The sequence below is a fragment of the Planococcus citri genome, chromosome 4, assembly GCF_950023065.1.
Source record: "Planococcus citri chromosome 4, ihPlaCitr1.1, whole genome shotgun sequence".
Classification (NCBI taxonomy): domain Eukaryota; kingdom Metazoa; phylum Arthropoda; class Insecta; order Hemiptera; family Pseudococcidae; genus Planococcus; species Planococcus citri.
This window is the reverse complement of record NC_088680.1, coordinates 5,174,146-5,194,683: the sequence shown is the minus strand read 5'-3', so window position 1 is coordinate 5,194,683 and position 20,538 is coordinate 5,174,146. Positions and strand designations below refer to the sequence as shown.

At 35.2% G+C, this 20,538-nt stretch overlaps 1 protein-coding gene across 2 annotated transcripts; it reads right to left on the bottom strand.

The window, feature by feature from the left end:
• Positions 1–4,166: 4,166 nt before the first annotated feature.
• LOC135843303 (protein yellow-like) lies at positions 4,167–11,986 on the bottom strand. Of its 2 annotated transcripts, XR_010558300.1 has the most exons (3): positions 11,397–11,986; positions 4,748–5,812; positions 4,167–4,477 (listed from the first exon to the last, which is right to left on the bottom strand). XR_010558300.1 is itself a non-coding variant. In XM_065361134.1 (2 exons), exons 1-2 carry the CDS (start codon positions 11,710–11,712, stop codon positions 4,848–4,850), a joined length of 1,281 nt encoding a protein of 426 aa, XP_065217206.1. In that variant the 5' UTR covers positions 11,713–11,986; the 3' UTR covers positions 4,499–4,847. The 2 variants fall into 2 exon arrangements, 1 of the variants encoding a protein (XP_065217206.1); XM_065361134.1 differs by lacking the exon at positions 4,167–4,477 and having other exon boundaries at positions 4,499–5,812.
• Between the last annotated feature and the right edge of the window lie 8,552 nt (positions 11,987–20,538).

Genomic DNA, 20,538 nt, shown 5'->3' with positions numbered 1-20,538 from the left:
GTTGCTCTCAACAACACCATGAGAATTGTGTCTGGCTGCCTAAGACCAACCAGTGTTAAACACCTACCAAGAATATGCGGCATTGCACCCCCGGGATAAGACAGTGTGTGTTGGCGGATGTAGACAGAACAAAAAAGAACAAGACCCCTCCCATGTTATGTTCAACCAGAAGGAGGTGACCCCAAAGCTGAAGTCCAGGAGGAGTTTTATGAAGGAGACCCATGTGATGAAAGTGGATCCAGTGGAGGAGAGAGAGAAAAGATGGTTGGATCTGGAAAAGGCCACATGTAACGAGAACCTGGCAAATGGACATGAACTGCCATGTGTAGAGCGGCTCACACTGAACCGGATCCAAGCCGGATGCGCCCAGACAGCAGTAAACCTTACTAGATGGGGCATTTAGGATGATGTGAAGTGCCCGGATTGTGGACAAAAACAGACTGACGATCACTTCCTCGTATGTGGCACTGGCACTGCATACACTAGAGCGGAGCTGTGAGGAGAAATGAACAATCGCACAGAAGGCCTGGTGCAGAGATGGAAGGGGAGAATTTAAAGAGATCCGAATGTCCCAGACATGAGAAGAAGAAGAAGAAGAGCTTAGATACCTTGGAGCGTGGATAAATAATGATGGTAGAGATCAATAGGAAATCAAATCAAGGATTGGAATAGCAAAAAGCGTGTTAAATAATCTCATCAATGTGCTTGGAAATTGAATGATGAATCTAAGTCTGAAGAAGAGAAATTATGCCATGGTATGTATGGACAATTCTGAAGTATTGTTGTGAAACATGGACCATGAGCGCGGAATGTGAAAATAAAAATTATAGGGTAAATGTGCCTAAGTTTGCGCACCTAATTTTCAAACAGTCACTACTTTTTATGAAAATGAGCTACAATATTGAAATTTGTACAGATGGTTCTTCAAACATTTGGCTATGATTTGCCCCAGAAATAAAATTTTTAATCGATTTAGTTTTTGATATTTTGACCAAAAACTAAAACAAGTCAAATGCGCAAGCTTAGACATATGCCTTCCTAAGATTGCGCATTCACCTGCCCAAGATTGTGCACCAGTGAAAAACATAGAAATTCGTCAATATTGTTTAATTTATGATGAAAGCAAACAAAATGTCTCACACGAACGTGCATTTGAAACTTCTGAGTGAACCACACTGGAAATGCGCTCATATCTGGTATTTCCAGCATTACACCCATTTCTCCCTAGCTTTTGACAAGGAGTAAGCTCGATATACGTCTATATAAGGTGTCATTTCATTAAAATAAATTGAATTCTTAATGAAAATTTCGAAAAGTATCATTATTAGTCTAGAAAAGTGCCAAAAGTAATCCCCAGACAATGACGAATCTAAAAATACCTTATTTAGATTTCTACTGCCATTTCCATAAAAAATATTGCATGCCACTTTTACTGAAAAAGTTATAAAAAAATTTGAAAAAAAATTTTTTTGCTTGTCAGTTGGCAACAATTGGTGCTACCATCACCAAAAATCGTTAAGTATGGTCATTTTGATTTTTCTTTTAAGTAAAGGCGGCATCAAATGTTGTAACTCTCAATGGTTCTGAGAAATCGTTACTGCGCAATCTTAGGAAGCGCGCAATCTTAGGCACATTTACCCTACATGCTTATCCGCTTTTGAGATGATGGGTGCACCAGAAGGCTACTGAAGATCTGATGGAAGGACTTCATCACCAACACAGATCTAACACTCCCTGCAAAACCCCAAAATAAACTATCAAATATGCTAGAAACCAGTTGATATAAGGGTCACTTCTTTGCCATTAATTTATCTATTGAATGTTCCTAATATTTTGCTAAAATTGTCAACGTCTTGTTTTTTTCGCCAAAAATTATCCACAGATTCTCGCTATCTCAAGAATGAAAAATAATTTTTTTTCTATTTTGTATAAAAAACATCTTTTTTTTCAAAAAATTGTCGCGTTTTCTGCAGTTTTGCTTTTTACCAAAAATTGTTTTTTTTTGGCAGAAATTGCAAAAATGTTTATTTTTTTCAAATTCTGAGATATTTGATCAATTTTTGGTCTCTTTCAATAGTTTTTATGCAGTTTTAATAAGTTTTAACCTAATTTTATTCAATTTTTTTGGCAGTTTTCATGCTGACTTTACAGCTTTTTAAAATGACAACACTGGTTCGTGTTTTTATGCAAGGCACTCTAAATACACGGCTGCCAAATTCTAAAATTTATTCTTCAATCCTCGCTTATCAAAAATATCACAAAATGCGGGAAATTTTTACGAGCGTCTAGATTCATTTCCGTGGCGGTGTGTAGTGGAATTTTTTTTTCTGGACTTGGACGTTTTTTCGTCTTGGGATAAACATGTTATCTTATCATAGGTATGCATACAATTATTCGTGTATAAAATGCAACTTTTTCGATTGTTCGCGGGTTCGGATGAACTTTCATGAGGTCTCGAATTAAAGACGATGAAATTCCCTATCGATTGGTGTTAAATTTTTATCATTTCGCGTAAAAATGACGATTTCATGAATACTTTTATTTCACTGATTTTTGCATACTACGTACGTCATCTTTAAACTGAAAATACTCGAAATTTTCATTAGACACATACGTATTTGAATACAGCAAAATGTTCGTAATGTTATCCTCTTTAAAATGAGCTATTACCGAAAGCTCTACATGCAACCGTTCAAAAGTTTTCGAAGTTTTAAGTTGCGAAAACAAGCTGCGGATGGTAAGTATTGATCTTTGAATTAATATTACTCGAAATTTTCAGTGGACACATAGGTATTTTAATCAGGGCTGTTAAATTACCGTAATTTATTCGCTGGTAAAATACGGCGGTAAAATACGGTAAAATACGGTATTTTACGGTATTTATGGTATTTTACTAATTTGGATATGAAGAGTTATTTTTTGTAGTTTGACTTTGAAATTCTGAACTTCTGACCTGCCTCTGAAGTAAATTTCCATCTGTTTTAGGTGTTATTAAAGATTATAGAAAATTTTCCATGGACATTTTTTGGAAATTTATGGGGAAAATTTTTGGTTACTTTCAAATCATAAATTTCCATGGAAATTTGGAAATTTATGAAGGAAAGATGGAAAAAAAGTGTTAATTTGGCTTTTTGGTAAATTATGGTAAAATACGGTAATAAACTTTTGGTAAAATACCGTAAAATACGGTAAAATACCGCCGTAATTTACCAACATAAATTACCTTACAGCCCTGATTTTAATACATCAAAATGTTCGTAATTTTATCCTCTTTAAAATGGTTGTTTACCGAAAGCTCTACCTTCAACCGTTCAAAAGTTTTTGAAGTTCAAAGTTGCGAAAAGTGGTTACTGATCAAAACTATAACTTACTGATAACACGATAACCATAATAACACAATTAGACCACTTTCCGCAACTTTGAACTTCAAAAACTTTTGAACGGTTTAAGGTAGAGCTTTCGGTAAACAACCATTTTAAAGAGGATAAAATTACGAACATTTTGATGCATTAAAATACCTATGTGTCCACTGAAAATTTCGAGTAATATTAATTCAAAGATCAATACTTACCATCCGCAGCTTGTTTTCGCAACTTAAAACTTCGAAAACTCTTGAACGGTTGCATGTAGAGCTTTCGGTAATAGCTCATTTTAAAGAGGATAACATTACGAACATTTTGCTGTATTCAAATACGTATGTGTCTAATGAAAATTTCGAGTATTTTCAGTTTAAAGATGACGTACGTAGTATGCAAAAATCAGTGAAATAAAAGTATTCATAAAATCGTCATTTTTACGCGTAATGATAAAAATTTAACACCAATCGATAGGGAATTTCATCGTCTTTAATTCGAGACCTCATGAAAGTTCATCCGAACCCGCGAACAATCGAAAAAGTTGCATTTTATACACGAATAATAATTGTATGCATACCTATGATAAGATAACATGTTTATCCCAAGACGAAAAAACGTCCAAGTCCAGAAAAAAAAATTCCACTACACACCGCCACGGAAATGAATCTAGACGCTCGTGAAATTTTTGCTGTCAACAAATTAACCTCAGTAAAAATGCTTATTTGAGTGATATAAAATTCGAGTTGAAAATTTAATTTGTTTAAAAACCAATTTTATTTATAAATCAACACTTTGTTCATTAGTGTATTTTTTATTAAATACGTAAGTTTGTCACCATCAGTACTCCGTAGTTTCCATGATATTACTGCAGATGGGTATTTTCGTGGGATAACTTTTTATCATCAACACGTTGTTCATTTCTGTTGATAGGTAATGAAATCAATAGTTCAGTTTTCGGCATAGCTTTCAGTGTGAAAATTACTTGGTTGATTATTCGAACAGCACGTCGAAAATGATCTCGCCCGCTGTTGGGTCACCAGTGTCCACTTATAATGCGCCAAAATCTCCGGTCGCTGCTGTGTCCGCTTTCTGCTTGTACAACTCTCTTATGATTGAAGCACCTGAAAAGAATCGATTACACCTTCTTATATAAGTTAGAAGAAACTTTATTTAAAAAATATTAGAATAAATAAATCATGAATCACATTATTACTTTGAAAATATTATAGGATAATCAGTATAATGTTTTTAAATAATTACATCTTCATATAGCTTTGGTTGAACAAGAAACAGAAACTCTTTACAGAGTTTTAATGAACTTACGAACCAATACTCTTGAGCAACTTATGAAGCTTAATAATATCACAAATACAATTCTCAAAATATTTTACCTCATGTCGAAGCATGATTTGAACTTTCAAAAAGGCAGCGTCATTGATGAAAATTATCACGATTTTAGTCAAAACTGCCATTTATTTCAATTACTTTTCATTACACCTTTCTGGACCAAAAAGACCTATTCACGTCGCAGTTGGTGTTCCTAATAGCTTGCCTGAGCGATCCGCTAAACACTCGGAAATTCGGTTGATCCGAATGTAATCCAGACCCATAGATCACTTCGGGAAGTCGATTACTCATAGCCCACAAATTATTATTGTCGATTTTCACATCGACGAAATACACCATGGTGCGATCATTGGAAACCACTATATCGCTATTCGCGGCAAAACTACCCTGTTTCCTGGTATTCCAACACCCGATAGCGTTCTTATTGACGAGCGAGTAAAAAAGTATGCCGGATTTATCGTCGTAAGCTTGAGCAGCGGCTTGAAATGTGGCATTTCTAGTCGCAGCGATTGAGATCTGATTCGAAGTCAGGGTGGCATTCGGGTCTCTGAGGAAACGGGTATTCACGGTGAACTCGTTCAAACTGCACATTGGATGGAAATAAATCCATTTATCTCCTTGTTTGCTTCGTTCGGTTAGACCTAAGCCAAATATGCCATCGCTCCAGCTGAAACTCAAGCCATTGACGCGTAATTCCATTTGGAAGGGATCGGGATTAAAGTAAGGATGAGATTTACGCCAGGATGAGTCTTTTTGAAGGGAATACACGAGCAAGCCGTTGGAAGAAGGGTCGACAGCGTAGGCGTAGGCATCTTCGCAAGAATCTCTGATATCTGGGAAGATATTGATGTAGGCGGAGTTACAGGGTGAAGAGTTGAGTTGATGAGATTTTATGATTTGGTCGGTTTTCAAGTTGATGATCAACAGACGAGGTGATTGGATTCGTTGACCGTTGCCTTCGAAATCAGTTACCGATCCTGCATCCATGGCCCAAAGTCGGTCGCACGAGTCGATATTGACTCGGTAGACGGAGACGATGTTGCCTGCGGTTGGCTGGTTCGAGGCCCAGTCTGGATATGGTGTCAGCAAAGGTGCGTTATCGCTGGAATCTGCAATGTGGACAAAATGTAAATTATATTTAATGCCACAGACAGAGTTTTTGGTTTGTTGTTTCGAAGTTTCGTTATTTTGCCCTTTGACTCCCCCCCCCCTCAGGCAATTTCGTGAGCTTCCCCAACTATAAATCCAAAAAAAAAAAACTTGTGTCAGGAACCATCCTTGGCCTTCAAGTTGAAAATAATGTGAATAAACATACATTTATCCAAGTTTCCCATTTTTGTGTCAGAATTTTTTATTAAAATAATCCCATTTTCTTAAAATAAAATCCCCTCCTTCCCCTTCTGATCCCTCGAAACGTTTTGATCCTCGTGTATGAACATGGAGCCCTTTCAGGTTAGAAAAAATGAAAAAAAAATGGAATTAATCAGTCTGTATAAACTTTTTAAAATTTTCATTCATGTTGAAATTTTTTTTAAGCAATCTCATTTTTGAGAAAAAGTTTATATTACTTCTCAAGCAATATTTTTGATTATTTCAAATTCATTTTTTCAATTAAAGGCTCCTTTTACATATTTACAAGGAGACAAGCATAGTTTGAGAGGCTAAAAGAGAGTTTTTCTTGAAAAAGGGCTATTGAGAAGGTTTCTGACCATAAATGAAACATCTTCAAAAAATACTTACCATATAGTCCGGCATATGACAATAGGAGTAATTGAACCCCCCCCCCCCCCAACCCTCCGGGACAACTTTTTTCTTGAAGGGGACATCCCAATGAACATTTTAAAGCAAAGTTGTCAAAAAAAAAGTTGGCCTTACTTACAAAATGGCGGCCATTTCGATTGACAGGTCAGCCGAAATCGCAGATTTTGCGTTTCAACATAGGACTTGCACGAAATTTTTCAAACTTTACAAAGGTAGATTGAAAGATCATGCAAAAATTTATCACCTGTCAAAATTTCAAGTGCTAAAGTGCGTTTTTCGATTTTTGGTGAATTTTTGAAAATCGAATTTAGGCCAAAAATGAGGGAAAAAATAAAAATTTTACCAAATTGACTTAGAAAGCAAAAATTTGGGATATACCCTATTTTCGACATGCTTAATCGATTGGAAACGGTTTCAACCCGTTTTGAGCAGTTCTGGAGCCTCCAGCAGATTTTTGAAACTCGAAATTCCCACAAAATTCCATCAAATTGGAGTTGTAAAGCTAAAATTTATTCTAACAACTAATTTCAATACGCTACGAAGTACTGCAGATGAATTTCAAGTCGTTTTGGAGCCTCCAGCGACTTTTCGAAAATTCCTGAAACCTCCAGCAGATTCTTGAAACTTTAAATTTTCACAAAATTTCATCAAATGGAGGTGGTAAGCTGAAATTTACTCTACAATCCAATTTTAACACCCTCTGAAGACGACTACAGGTGGGTTCAAGTCATTTTAGGGACTCCAGCGACTTTTTTGAAAATTACTGGAGCCTCCAGTAGATTTTTTAAACTTGAAATTTCCCGCAACATTAATTTATCAAATGGAATTGGCAAGCTGAAATTTACTTCGCAGACTACATGGTGGTTTCAAATGGTTTTGAAGCTTCCAGCTACTTTTAGGAAATTTCAATTTTGCAAAAAAACGTCATACAACCTTTCAAAAAGTTGCTGGAGGCTCCAAAACGACTTGAAATTCACCAGCAGTCAACTACCGTAGCGTATTGAAATTAGTTTGCAGAATGAATTTCGACTTTCCATCTTGGTTTGATAAAATTTTGGGGAAATTTCAAGTTTCAAAAATCTACTGGAGGCTCCAGTAATTTTCAAAAAAGTCGCTCGAGGCCCTAAAATGACTTGAAACCACCAGAAGTCGTTTTCAGAGTGTGTTAAAATTGGATTGTAGAGTAAATTTCAGCTTTCCATCTCCATTTGATGAAATTTTGTGAAAATTTAAAGTTTCAAATATCTGCTGGAGGCTTCAGGAATTTTCAAAAAGTCGCTGGAGGATACAAAACGAACTGAAATTCACCTACAGTATTTCGTAGCGTATTGAAATTAGTTTTTAGAATAAATTTCAGCTTTAGAACTCCAATTTGATGGAATTTTGTGGGAATTTCGAGTTTCAAAAATCTGCTGGAGGCTCCAGAACTGCTCAAAACGGGTTGAAACCGTTTCCAATCGATTAAGCATGTCGAAAATAGGGTATATCCCACATTTTAGTTTTCTAAGTCAATTTGTTAAATTTTGATTTTTTCCCTCATTTTTGGCCTAAATTCGATTTTCAAAAATTCACCAAAAATCGAAAAACGCACTTTAGCACTTGAAATTTTGACAGGTGATAAATGTTTGCATGATCTTTCGATCTACCTTTGTAAAGTTTGAAAAAGTTCGTGCAAGTCCTATGTTAAAACGCAAAATCTGCGATTTCGGCTGACCTGTCAATCAAAATTGCCGCCATTTTGTAAGTAGGGCCAACTTTTTTTTTGGCAACTTTGCTTTAAAATGTTCCTTAGGATGTCCCCTTTAAGAAAAAAGTTGTCCCTGAGGATCGGCGGGGGGGGGGGTGCAATTACTCCTATTGTCATTTGCCGGACTAATACTGACTTCGATTTTTTATTCATTTTTGATTTTTTCAAAATTTCAAGCGCTTTCTGCAAGGAGACCAACGTGATTTGGGGGCGGGGGGGTTCTTGAAAAAGAGGATGATTTAGAATTACTATGACAAGAAAATGGGATTTAAAGAATTTCTTACTGATTTTTTGATCCATTCTATTCTACAAGTTTGAGGTTTTTCCTTGAAAATTTGGCCAATTAGAAGGATTTTGACCAGAAATGGAAAATTTTCAAAAATAATTCACTAATTTTTCTGTTTTTACTTTTTAATTATTCCCGATTTTTAGGGGATGCTATTCAAAGGAGCAAACATATTAGGGAGTTTTTTTTTGTTTTTTGTTTTAACTGGAGTTTACATTATTTAGAATTTATTCTGATTTGGAATGTTTTCAAAAATTTCTTACTGATTTTGATTAATTCCAAATTTTTTCAATTTTCCTCCCAACTAAAAGTTTCAAAAATTGTCTGCAGATTTCTATTTTCATTTTTCCTTTATTTTTCCCAATTTTGAGGCGACCTAGTACAGAGGATTCAGTGGAACCAGTATTTTAGGGGAGGAGGGGGGAACAGAAGGCGTTTTTTTTGAACTAACTAGAAATGTTTTCAAGAATTTTGTACTAATGAATGAGTAAATGAATCAATTCGTTCGCGAATAAGTCACTCACACAAAACAATTTGTTCACGAATGATTCATCAAAAATTGAGTAAATGAATCGATTCGTTCGCGAATGAGTCACTTATACGAATCAATTAGTTCGCGAATGATTCATCAAAAATTCAGTAAATGAATCGATTTGTTTGCGATCGAGTCATTTATACGAATCAATTCATTCGCGAATGATTCATCAAAAATTCAGTAAATGAATCGATTCGTTCGCGAACGAGTCACTTTTACGAATCAGTTCGTTCGCGAACGAGTCACTTATACGAATCAATTCGTTCGCGAACGAGTCACTTATATGAATCAATTCGTTTGCGAACGAGTCACTTATACGAATCAATTCGTTCGCGAATGATTCATCAAAAATTCAGTAAATGAATCGATTCGTTCGCGAACGAGTCACTTATACGAATCAATTCGTTCGCGAATGATTCATCAAAAATTGAGTAAATGAATCAATTCGTTCGCGAACGATTCACTTATACGAATCAATTCGTTCGCGAACGATTCATCAAAGATTGAGTAGATGAATCGATTCGTTCGCGAACGATTCATCAAAAATTGAGTAAATGAATCGATTCGTTCGCGAACGAGTCACTTATACGAATGAATTCGTTTGCGAATGATTCAGTAACTAACTATTGATCAATTCGTTCGCGAATGATTCACCAAGAAATCAATCCCTTTATTTAATCGCCAATCGTTCGTAAATGATTCGATTCGGTTGTAAATAGATCAATTGCTGCACAAATATTTCAAAAATAGTGAATCATTTCATTCGTAAAAGATTTTTATTCGAAGAAAAATCGATTTTCTCACGCTAAATTGGTGAATGTTTTAAACCACGTATTTGAATAAAAAATTCGAATTTCCAATAAATATCGCATAAAATGATCATTTTTACCATTACCTAGTTACCGAAAAATTCTGCCTTTTGCAATTAAATTTGTAGTTTGCTTTTTGCCAAAAAATTGTCAAAAACTCTAGCTCTTTCAAAATTTTACAAAAAGTTCTTGTTTTTTGTATGCAAAAAATTTCAAAAAGCCTTACTTTTTCTCAAAAATTGTCCAACAGTCTTGCTTTTTGCAAAAAAATCTAGCTTTTTAGCAGTTAGAAAGTCTCGTTTTTTCACAAAAATCATCAAAAAGTGTTATTTTTTTACCTATTAAAATGTAAAAAAATGGCACTTTTTGAAAAAATGCATTTTTTTGTCAATTATTGTCAATTTTTGCTAAAATTGTTGAATTTTTGCTCTTTGAAAAAAATGCTCGATTTTTAACATGGAAGATTTTCAGTTTAAAAAAAAATTGCCCAGAAGCCCATTTTTCTGCCAATTATTCCCAGATATTCTCTCGTTTTGCTAAAACTGTCAAAATCTTATTTTTTTTACCTTTGTAAATTTTTTAGATTTTTGATAAAATTGCAAAAAAAAATTTGTTTGCAAAAAGAGACGAAAAGGTTCACTTTTTTTCAAAAATTTCACAGAAGCGTCGTTTTTTGGGCAGAAATGGCTGAAAATCACCTCCTTTTGTTGAAGTTGTCGAATTTTTGCTTTACCTTGCCAAGATTTGCCAAAAAAAGTCTCCCTTTTCTATCAAAAAGTTTCCAAATAATTCAACTTTTTATTCTAAAAAAACAAATCATTAATTTATTTTGTACCTAATCCTCTTTTTTTTGTGTGATATTTTTCTGCATTAGAATGATTTGTTCGCGTTTTATCTATTTTGTGGTTATTTATTGAGCTTTTTTGATTACTGAAATTGAGCACTTGTTTTTGGAAAAATTTAGTTCAATCACTGTAGCATAATAAAAACGTTTTCTGGAAGATGAGACAGCTCGAAATTGGATTTCGTACGCTGAAAAATTTATCTGAATGGTGATATTTTGGATCCAAACTTTTTATAAATTGGTCAAAACTATATTTTTAGCTGCTCCAGTCAAGTTCTGTGTCTTGGGAAGGAATTCGAAAATAATAATGGAAATAATCGAGCTATTTGCATTTCAAAAACATCGCATTTAGCTTTTTTAAAAAACGTCTTATTTCAAAATTTTTCAAAAATTTTCCAAAAATAAACATTCTCCTCGTTTATTTGCTTCATGATCAAAAATGGTTGAATGGAATATTCTGATCTTGAAGCAGATTTTGTGCACCCCTTCCCTTCCCATCCCTTCCCTTCCCTTCCCTTCCCTTCCTTTCCCTTCCCTTCCCTTCCCTATTCTTTTATCTAGACGATGAGCTATAACATGTAGGTAGCCTGAATTTTCTCTCCAACGAAGAAACAAACCAGTCCAAAAACTAGTATATGTATTATGAGATTTCCTAACCTTGAATTCGATATTTTTAAACACTTAGGTCAATATATTCACTGGCCCACTCACTCAAATTGATGTAATTCAAAGTCGCCGGTACTCCCGGGTTTCTTCTGGGGATAGTAATGAACAGCTTTTCTTCCCATATCCCCACTCCAAAAGGTATCGTGTTATTTGGAATATACGAACGATTTTCCAAAGCGACTCGCCTCTCAGCTTCACTTCCAAAACTGAAGTCGATCCGGTTCCATCTGAATCTTTCCACTAGTTTGGACTCGGTTTGAGGCAGTCTGTATCTCTCTTCTGGTGTCTGCTGCGTCGTCGCAGGAGAAGTTAAAATACACAGACATACTGCTAAAAATTTCGGCACATTTGCCATCATCATTTTTTTTTCACACCGAAAAATTCGATAATCGCACTATTTATAACGTTTAATCACACGAATGGCTGTAAAGCATCAAAATCTGCGCACGAACGCCGATTAACGGTCAATTTATGTAGATAACGCGACAGCGAACCGCAGAGTTGGATGTTGCGATTAAGAAAATGTATAGGTAATATGAAATCGCTAATAACTGCGGAATCAAACTAATAGACTAATATGCAACTTCCACTTTCTCTATACCTACGTTATGACCAGAAAGCCAGTATATGCCAATGAGGTAAACATCTCCATCTCCTTCCGAAAATGGAAAGAAGCTGAAGGACGATTGGCTATTCGTTGGATATTTTTTTCACACGAAATATAACGAAATGCACTGCGAGTGCGAATTATCTTTTATTATAATCTTCGAAGTCATGATGAATATATTAGTTTCTCGTTTTATTACGCTAGGTACGCTATGTTGGATACCTATAGGAAATTATTAGCTCATTCTGAATCTTAGCTGGGTATAATATAGTAATCAGGTAGTGAGGTAATTGCTTGATAATGGGTTGAAAAAATCGAAATGTATTAGTCCATTTAGGTATAAATGTTGAGATTTTTTACGAGCTTTTATTCCACGCCAAATCGGCGAATTTTCGCACAAGGGGTCTTTGATTTCATTTCAAAATCAGATCAGATTCATATACAATGAAAATGAGAGAAAAATAAATGCTGAAATTTTAATATATTGTTAATTTAGAATTTCTAATCAACCGCTAAAAAGGTCCTTCGCCTCGAGAAGTGAAAAAATTTTCCTAAGGAATCATACGTTCCAATATGTACCTTACAAATAGGACAAGAATGAAGATAATTATTTTTCCCGTACAGGTACGGTAAAAATGAGCACGATGTGAGGGCACAGGTTAGACACAATAATATGCATACTAAATGCTGCCCGAGCGCCCACTGAGTCGTTACTTTGGTCACTACTTCATTACCACAATTCGTACAAGTCCATAGGAATGGATCTTCACCTAAATAAAATTGAGGCAGACCTCTCACACCTACGTAGGGCGGATATTTTTCCACTTTGGAATCAGATCCAGGAGATTTTGGCGTATTAGGAACAGACGCAGCGGCGGGCCCAGCAGCGACTGGAGAGTTTGGTGCATTACGAGCGGACACAGGTGACCCAACGGCGGGCGAGATCATTTTCGATGTCCTGTTCAAACAATATACTGAGTAATTTTCACACTGAAAGCTATGCCGAAAACTGAACTATGTACTGATTTCATTACCTGACAATAGAAATGAATAACGTGATAATAAAAAGTTATCTGATAAAAATATCTAAGTATCTGCAGTAATATCGTGGAAACCACTGAACGTGAAAAACCTAACTGATTTAATAAAAAAATATGTACACTAGCAAGAATGAAGTAAAAAAATGTAGGTACCTAATTATACGATTTCTCTTAAAATTAACAAAAATTTTAATCTATAGGTAGAGGTACATTGGTTTTAAAACAAATTAATTTTCAACATTGAATTTTCCATACACAAAATAATCATTTTTACTGAACGTTGATTTGTTGACGAATAGTTCATCCTGCATTTTGTGATATGATAAGTATTTTTGATAAGCGAGGATTGAAGTTTTAAACTTTGGAATTTGGCAGCCGTGTATTTAGTGTGCCTCTTGGGCCAGTGTTGATGTTTTCAAAATTTCCTGCTGTTTATATTTATTCTCGGCAAACGTTTGTTCAACACAGCTTTCAGTCATTCGGTCAAATCAGCATGATTGAGGGAAATTCGGAAAAAATTGCTTTGAAAAATAGGTAAAAAGATAGATATTTTGGCCCCTTTTTTGGTGCACATAGGGACATTGTGGGGCGTGACCCAAAAAATAAGTTCATATTTGATCTTGGTGACCTAAAAAACATCCATTTGATATATCGCTCAACTTCTTGATGATTTTTTGAAATTTTGGCCCCCTTGCTGGGGCACAGAGGGACATTGGGGGCTGAGACCCAAAAAATAAGTTCATATTCGTACTTGGCGACCTCGAAAACATACCATTTGATATATCACTCGACTTTTCATGATTTTTCAAAATTTTGCCCCCTTTTTGTGGCACAGAGGGGCTTTGAGGGGTTGGCCCCAAAAAAGTTCATTTAGTCGCTTTTTGGCCCAAAGAAAGTTGTGCCTTTTGCTAAAAATAGTCAAAAAGTCTTCCTTTTTAAAAAATTTTTGCGTTATAGAAAAATAGCCAAAAATTTCTAAAAATTGAGGATTTTTCAAAATGTTAAATTTTTTTCCCTATTTGTCTAGTTGCTTTTGCTAATGATTTGTTAAATTCTTTCTTTTTTATGAAGTTGTCTTGCTTTTAACAAAAAACTTTCTCTTTTTTTCAAGAATGATCCAAAAATCTTGCTTTATAGTCCCTGTTTACCCAAAATTTGCCAAAAGTTTTGCTTTTTGCCAAAAATTGTCAAAAGTTCTCATTTTCTCAGAAACTTTTATGTTTTATAAAAATGGCCCAAAAGTTGTTGTTTTTTTGGCTGAAAATTTTGAGTCACCCGTTTTTTCCAAAATTGTTGTCCAAACCAAAAGTCTCGCTAATTGCGAAAACTAATCAGTTTTTGCTAAAAAATTGCCAAAAAGTTCTACTTTTTGTTAAAATTTTTCAAGTCTCACTTTTTTTCAAAAAATTGATAAACTTGCTTTCTAAAATTCCAAAAAGTCTCTTAAAGCTGTGACCTAGGATCTTAAATGCCAGAATAGAAAAGAAGATTGATGAGAACCTCAGTGAAACTGAATATGGCTTTGTAGTAAAGAAAGGAACCAGAAATGCAATAGCCCTACTAAAAGTGATCATTCAGAGATCACTGAATGCTAACAGCCAACAGGGAAATAATTGCATGTTTTATCTAGTAATGGGATATTATTGATATTTCCAACCATAGAAAAAGGAGAGGAGCTAATAGCACTGCTGGCTGATGGTAGGAGCAAGAAATGGATCGAACTCATGGAGGGGTTGGACCTGACCAAGGACAGCTCCAAGGCCTGGAAACTCATCAAGGAGAGAAAACAAGCTGCCCATCCATTCCCAAAGTTACACCAAATGAAATAGCTAGCCATCTGGTTGAAAATGGCAAACCTCCGATCAAAATCCAGAAGAGAAGGTGGAAGAGAACTGAAGGTGAAGAAAAGAACCACCTGAGCACCCCCTTCACCATCCAAGAAGTCACAGGTGTGATCAAGTCACTCAAAAATGGCAAGGCAGCTGGCTTAGATGGCACACACAGTGAGCAGATCAAGAGAATTGGGCTAATAGGTGTCAAGTAGCTGACTGACCTTTTCAATAATGTGGCAAAGACTGCAAGGATGCCGAAGCTCTGGCAGAAGTCAAAGGTAGTAGCAATTCTTAAACCTGGGAAAGACCCTGATGATAGGAAAAGCTACAGACCCATCTCACTCCTGTGCCATTGCTATATGCTATTTGAGCGACTGCTTCTTAATAGAGTACAGGACACAATTGATGACAGACTTATCCCTCAACAAGCTGGTTTCTGCGAGGGGAAAAGCTGTACAAGCCAGGCCACCAACCTCATACAACACATTGAAGATGGTTTTGAGAAGAAGAAAGTCACAGGTGCAGTGTTTGTTGATCTAACTGCTGCATATGATACTGTGAACCATGCCCTACTGTGCAAGAAAGTACATATATGCAGTCACCTAGGATCACAATTTCACCACCATCATTAAATCTATGCTCAGTAACAGGATGTTCGATGTAACCCACATGGGAAAGTCCAGTAGATGGAGAGGGCAAAAAAATGGACTGCCACAGGGGAGTGTTCTTGCCCCAATTCTGTTCAATATATAGACAAATGACCAGCCAATCGGAGACCAGACCAGACACTTCCTGTATGCAGATGACCTAGCAGTAACATCTCAGGGAGATACACACATAGAGGTACAAGAAATGTTGCAGGAAACAAGGAACAGACTACAGACTATGTGGATAATGCCCTCAGACCAAATCCATTCAAAACTCAAGTGTGTAGCTTCCACCTGAAGAATGCAAAGGCAAAATGCACATTGAAGCTGGAGTGGGGAGGAGTGCAACTGGAGAACTGTAAAAATCCCAAGTACCTAGGAATCACACTAGATCAAACCCTCACATATAAGAGACACTGTGAGAACACAAAAATCAAGGTGGAAGCAAGAAATAACTTACTGCGGAAACTGGTATCAACTGGATGGGGAGCAAAGCCAAAGACACTGAGGACAACAGCCGTGGCACTGTGCTACTCTACAGCAGAGTATGGATGTGCTGCCTGGGGGCAATCAGCACATGTTAAGAAGATTGATGCTGCTCTCAACAACACCATGAGAATTATGTCTGGTTGCCTAAGACCAACCAGTGTTAAACACCTACCAAGAATATGCGGTATTGCACCCCCTGGGATAAGACGGTGTGTGGCAGTGGATGTAGAGAAAACAAAAATGAACAAGACCCCTCCCATGTTATGTTCAACCAGAAGGAGTTGACCCCAAGGCTGAAGTCCAGGAGGAGTTTTATGAAGGAGACCCATGTGATGAAAGTGGATCCAGTGGAGGAGAGAGAGAAAAGATGGTTGGATCTGGAAAAGGCCACATGTAACGAGAACCTGGTAAATTGACACGAACTGCCATAATTATGTAGAATGGCTCACACTGAACCAGATCCGAGCCGGATGCGCCCAAACAGCAGTAAACCTTACTACATAGATGGGACATTCAGGACGATGTGAAGTTCCCAGATTGTGGACAAAAACAGACTGACGACCACTTCCTCTTATGTGGCACAGGCACTGCATACACTAGAGAGGAGTGGTGGGGAGAAATGAACAATCGCACAGAAGGCCCGGTGCAGAGATGGAAGGGGAGAATTTAAAGAGATCGGAATGTACCAGACATGAGAAGAAGAAGAGCTTAGATACCTTGGAGCGCGGATAACTAATGATGGTAGAGATCAATAGGAAATCAAATCAAGGATTGGAATAGCAAAAAGCGTGTTAAATAATCTCATCAATGTGCTTGGAAATTGAATGATGAATCTAAGTCTGAAGAAGAGAAATTATGCCATGGTATGTATGGACCATTCTGAAGTATTCTTCTGAAACATGGACCATGAGCGCGGAATGTGAAAATAAAAATAATACATACTTATCCGCTTTTGAGATGATGGGTGCACCAGTCACCAACACAGATCTAACACTCCCTGCAAAACCCTGAAATAAACTATCAAATATGCTAGAAACCAGTTGATATAAGGGTCACTTCTTTACCATTAATTTATCTATTGAATGTTCCTAATCTTTTGCTAAAATTGTCAACGTCTTGTTTTTTTTCGCCAAAAATTATCCACAGATTCTCGCTATCTCAAGAATGAAAAATAATTTTTTTTCTATTTTGTATAAAAAACATCTTTTTTTTCAAAAAATTGTCGCGTTTTCTGCAGTTTTGCTTTTTACCAAAAATTGTTTTTTTTTGGCAGAAATTGCAAAAATGTTTATTTTTTTCAAATTCTGAGATATTTGATCAATTTTTGGTCTCTTTCAATAGTTTTTATGCAGTTTTAATAAGTTTTAACCTAATTTTATTCAATTTTTTTGGCAGTTTTCATGCTGACTTTACAGCTTTTTAAAATGACAACACTGGTTCGTGTTTTTATGCAAGGCACTCTAAATACACGGCTGCCAAATTCTAAAATTTATTCTTCAATCCTCGCTTATCAAAAATATCACAAAATGCGGGAAATTTTTGCTGTCAACAAATCAACCTCAGTAAAAATGCTTATTTGAGTGATATAAAATTCGAGTTGAAAATTTAATTTGTTTAAAAACCAATTTTATTTATAAATCAACACTTTGTTCATTAGTGTATTTTTTATTAAATACGTAAGTTTGTCACCATCAGTACTCCGTAGTTTCCATGATATTACTGCAGATGGGTATTTTCGTGGGATAACTTTTTATCATCAACACGTTGTTCATTTCTGTTGATAGGTAATGAAATCAATAGTTCAGTTTTCGGCATAGCTTTCAGTGTGAAAATTACTTGGTTGATTATTCGAACAGCACGTCGAAAATGATCTCGCCCGCTGTTGGGTCACCTGTGTCCGCTCATAATGCGCCAAAATCTCCGGTCGCTGCTGTGTCCGCTGCTGCGTTTGCTCCTAATGCGCCAAAATCTTATAGTAATGCTCATTTACGTCAATACCCACAATCCCCAGCCTTCATGCGTTGTCCGAATTGTGATAATGAAATAATGACCGTGCTTACGGCGGAGTACTCAGTCGCTCAGCATGTAGCATGCATAATATTGTGTTTAAGCCTTCTCTGCACAATATGCTCGTGTTTACCATTCCTGTTCGGGAAAAATTATCGTCATACTTGTCCTATTTGTAACTTTCATTTGGGAACCTATGAGGGTTAATGAGGTAGGTAAAGGTATGATATCGCGTTGATACGAGAAACATATATACCTACTTATTAGTTCAGCGTAAAAATATATTGGCGTTTTCACGTGCGAATTTGTCGTTTTTATTTTCCAGCTGTTTTCAACACTTCTTGTCTCCCCTGCTTTGAGGATTTTTCCAACTCTTTAAAGACGATTTTCAAGTCTGGGACATTCTTGAAATTATTTTAGCAGAAGTAAAAATCAAGACTTGTAAATTTCTGGAAAAAACAAAATTATATTGCACTTCTGTAAAAAAAAAATCTGCATTTTTTTCGAATTTCTGATAAAACATCAGGACTTTTTTGCTATTGAAAAAAAAGAAAGAAAAACCACTATTTTGAATCTCTTACCAAAAAATCAAGAAGTTTTGATTTTTATGGAAAAAATCGAAACTTTTCGGAAATCTTGATCAAAATGGAGTGTTCTTTTTTAAATTTCTGACAAAAAAACAGGTCGGTCAAACTGGCAAACATTGGAACCTTTTTGAATTTTTGGACAAAAGTCGGAACTGTTTGAAAAAAATCAGAATGGTTTTCAAACTTCGATAAAAATTAGCTTAAGAATAACCCTATTTCTTTTTGTTTGATTTTGAAAAAAAAAACAGGTCAATTTCATGATCGAGACTTTTTTTTAATTTCTGTAAAAAAAAGTAGGAATTTTGAAAAATTTTTAGCAAACATTGAAACTGTTTGGAATTTTTAGAAAAAAAAAATCGAAGTTTTGAAAAAATGTCAGAAATTTTGGGGGAAAAATCAGACATTTTGGAAAAATAAGTCAAAATTTTCTTCAAACATTGATAAAAATTATAGCCTAGATCACGCCTATTTTTTCAAACTTCTTAAAAAAAATCACGTCGACATTTCAGAATTGAGACTGTTTATGAATTGGAAGAAAAAAATCAAAATTTTTGGAAATGAATCAAAATTTTTGGAAATAAATCAGAATTTTTGAAAAAAAGTCAGCATTTTTTAAAATGAATCAGAATTTTTGGAAAAGAATCAAAATTTTTGGAAATGAATCAGAATTTTTAGAGGGAAAATCAGGATTTTTGAAAGAAAGTCAGAATTTTTGGGAATGAATCAGAATTTTTGATAAAAAGGTCAAAATTTTCAGAAATCAATCAAAATTTTTGGAAATGGATCAACATTATATGATATAAATCAGAATTTTTGGAAATGAATCAGAATTTTTGGAAAAAGTCAGAATTTTAGGGAAAAGAATCAGAATTTTTGGGAAAAGTCAGAATTTTTGGAAATGAATCAGAGAAACTAATTTAGATTTTTGGAAATAAATTAAGTAGATATTTTTGAAAAAAAGTCAGAATTTTTAGAAAAAAATCAGAATTGTTCGGAAAAAGTCAGAATTTTTGGAAAAAAGTCAGAAGTTTTGGAAAAAATCAGCTTTTTTGGAAAAAAAGTCAGAAAGGAAAAAAGTCAAAAAATCAGGATTTTCTTGAATCATCAATAATGCTTATTTCACAGTTTTTTTGATGATATTTTATGTAGTTTTTGCAAAATTTTATTCAATCTTAGTAAGTAATACTATTTTGATGAATTTTTTATAATTTTCTGCAATTTGTTCGATATTTTGCGCAATTTCTGCGATTCTATGTCAATTTTTATTACATAAACATTACGTTTTTAAGCAATTTTTGCCGAACTTTGTTCAATTACCTTGTTTTGACCCAATAATGATTGAAAAAACTGAGTTGAAAAAGGTTGAAAAATGAAATACCAATCACCGAAAATCGAAAATCCTCATCGTCGTTTTTATGCAATATCATACGCTAAATAGATGGCTATCAAATTCTAAAATTTATGCTTTAATAATCAGCTCTCTTATCGCAATCTCAAAACTCAGGAAATGTTTGTTGTCAACAATCAACGTCAGTAAATTTGAGTACCTACCTAATGCAAAATTCAAGTTGAAAATTAATTTGTTTTAAAACCAACTTATAAATTAACATATTTTTTTCATTTCAAGACAAATCGCGGTTTAAAGGTACAATTTTTTACTTCATTCTTTCTAGTGTGTTTTTTTTTATCAAAGCAGTAGGTTTTTCACGTTCAGTAGTTTCCAGCACGATATTATTGCAGATAGGTATTTTTATCGGATAAATTTTTGTTCGAACAGGGTATCGAAAATGATCTCGCCCGCTGCTGGGTCACCTGTGTCCGCTCGTAGTGCGCCGAAATCTCCTGGATCTGATTCTGATGCGGGGAAAAAACCGGCCTACGCAGGGTTGCCTCCTTTAACTGAAACCCCAATGAAATTGATTTGTCCAAATTGTCGAAATGAAGTAGTGACCAGGGTGACGTCGGAGGTCTCAGCCGC

Bases quoted from the DNA above. Each gene is read 5' to 3' on its own strand.
- LOC135843303 (XM_065361134.1), bottom strand. From the start codon at position 11,712: ATGATGATGGCAAATGTGCCGAAATTTTTAGCAGTATGTCTGTGTATT. The intron at 5,813-11,396 runs GTGAGTGGGCCA...TCCACATTGCAG, and splicing joins TTTGAATTACATCAATTTGA to ATTCCAGCGATAACGCACCT.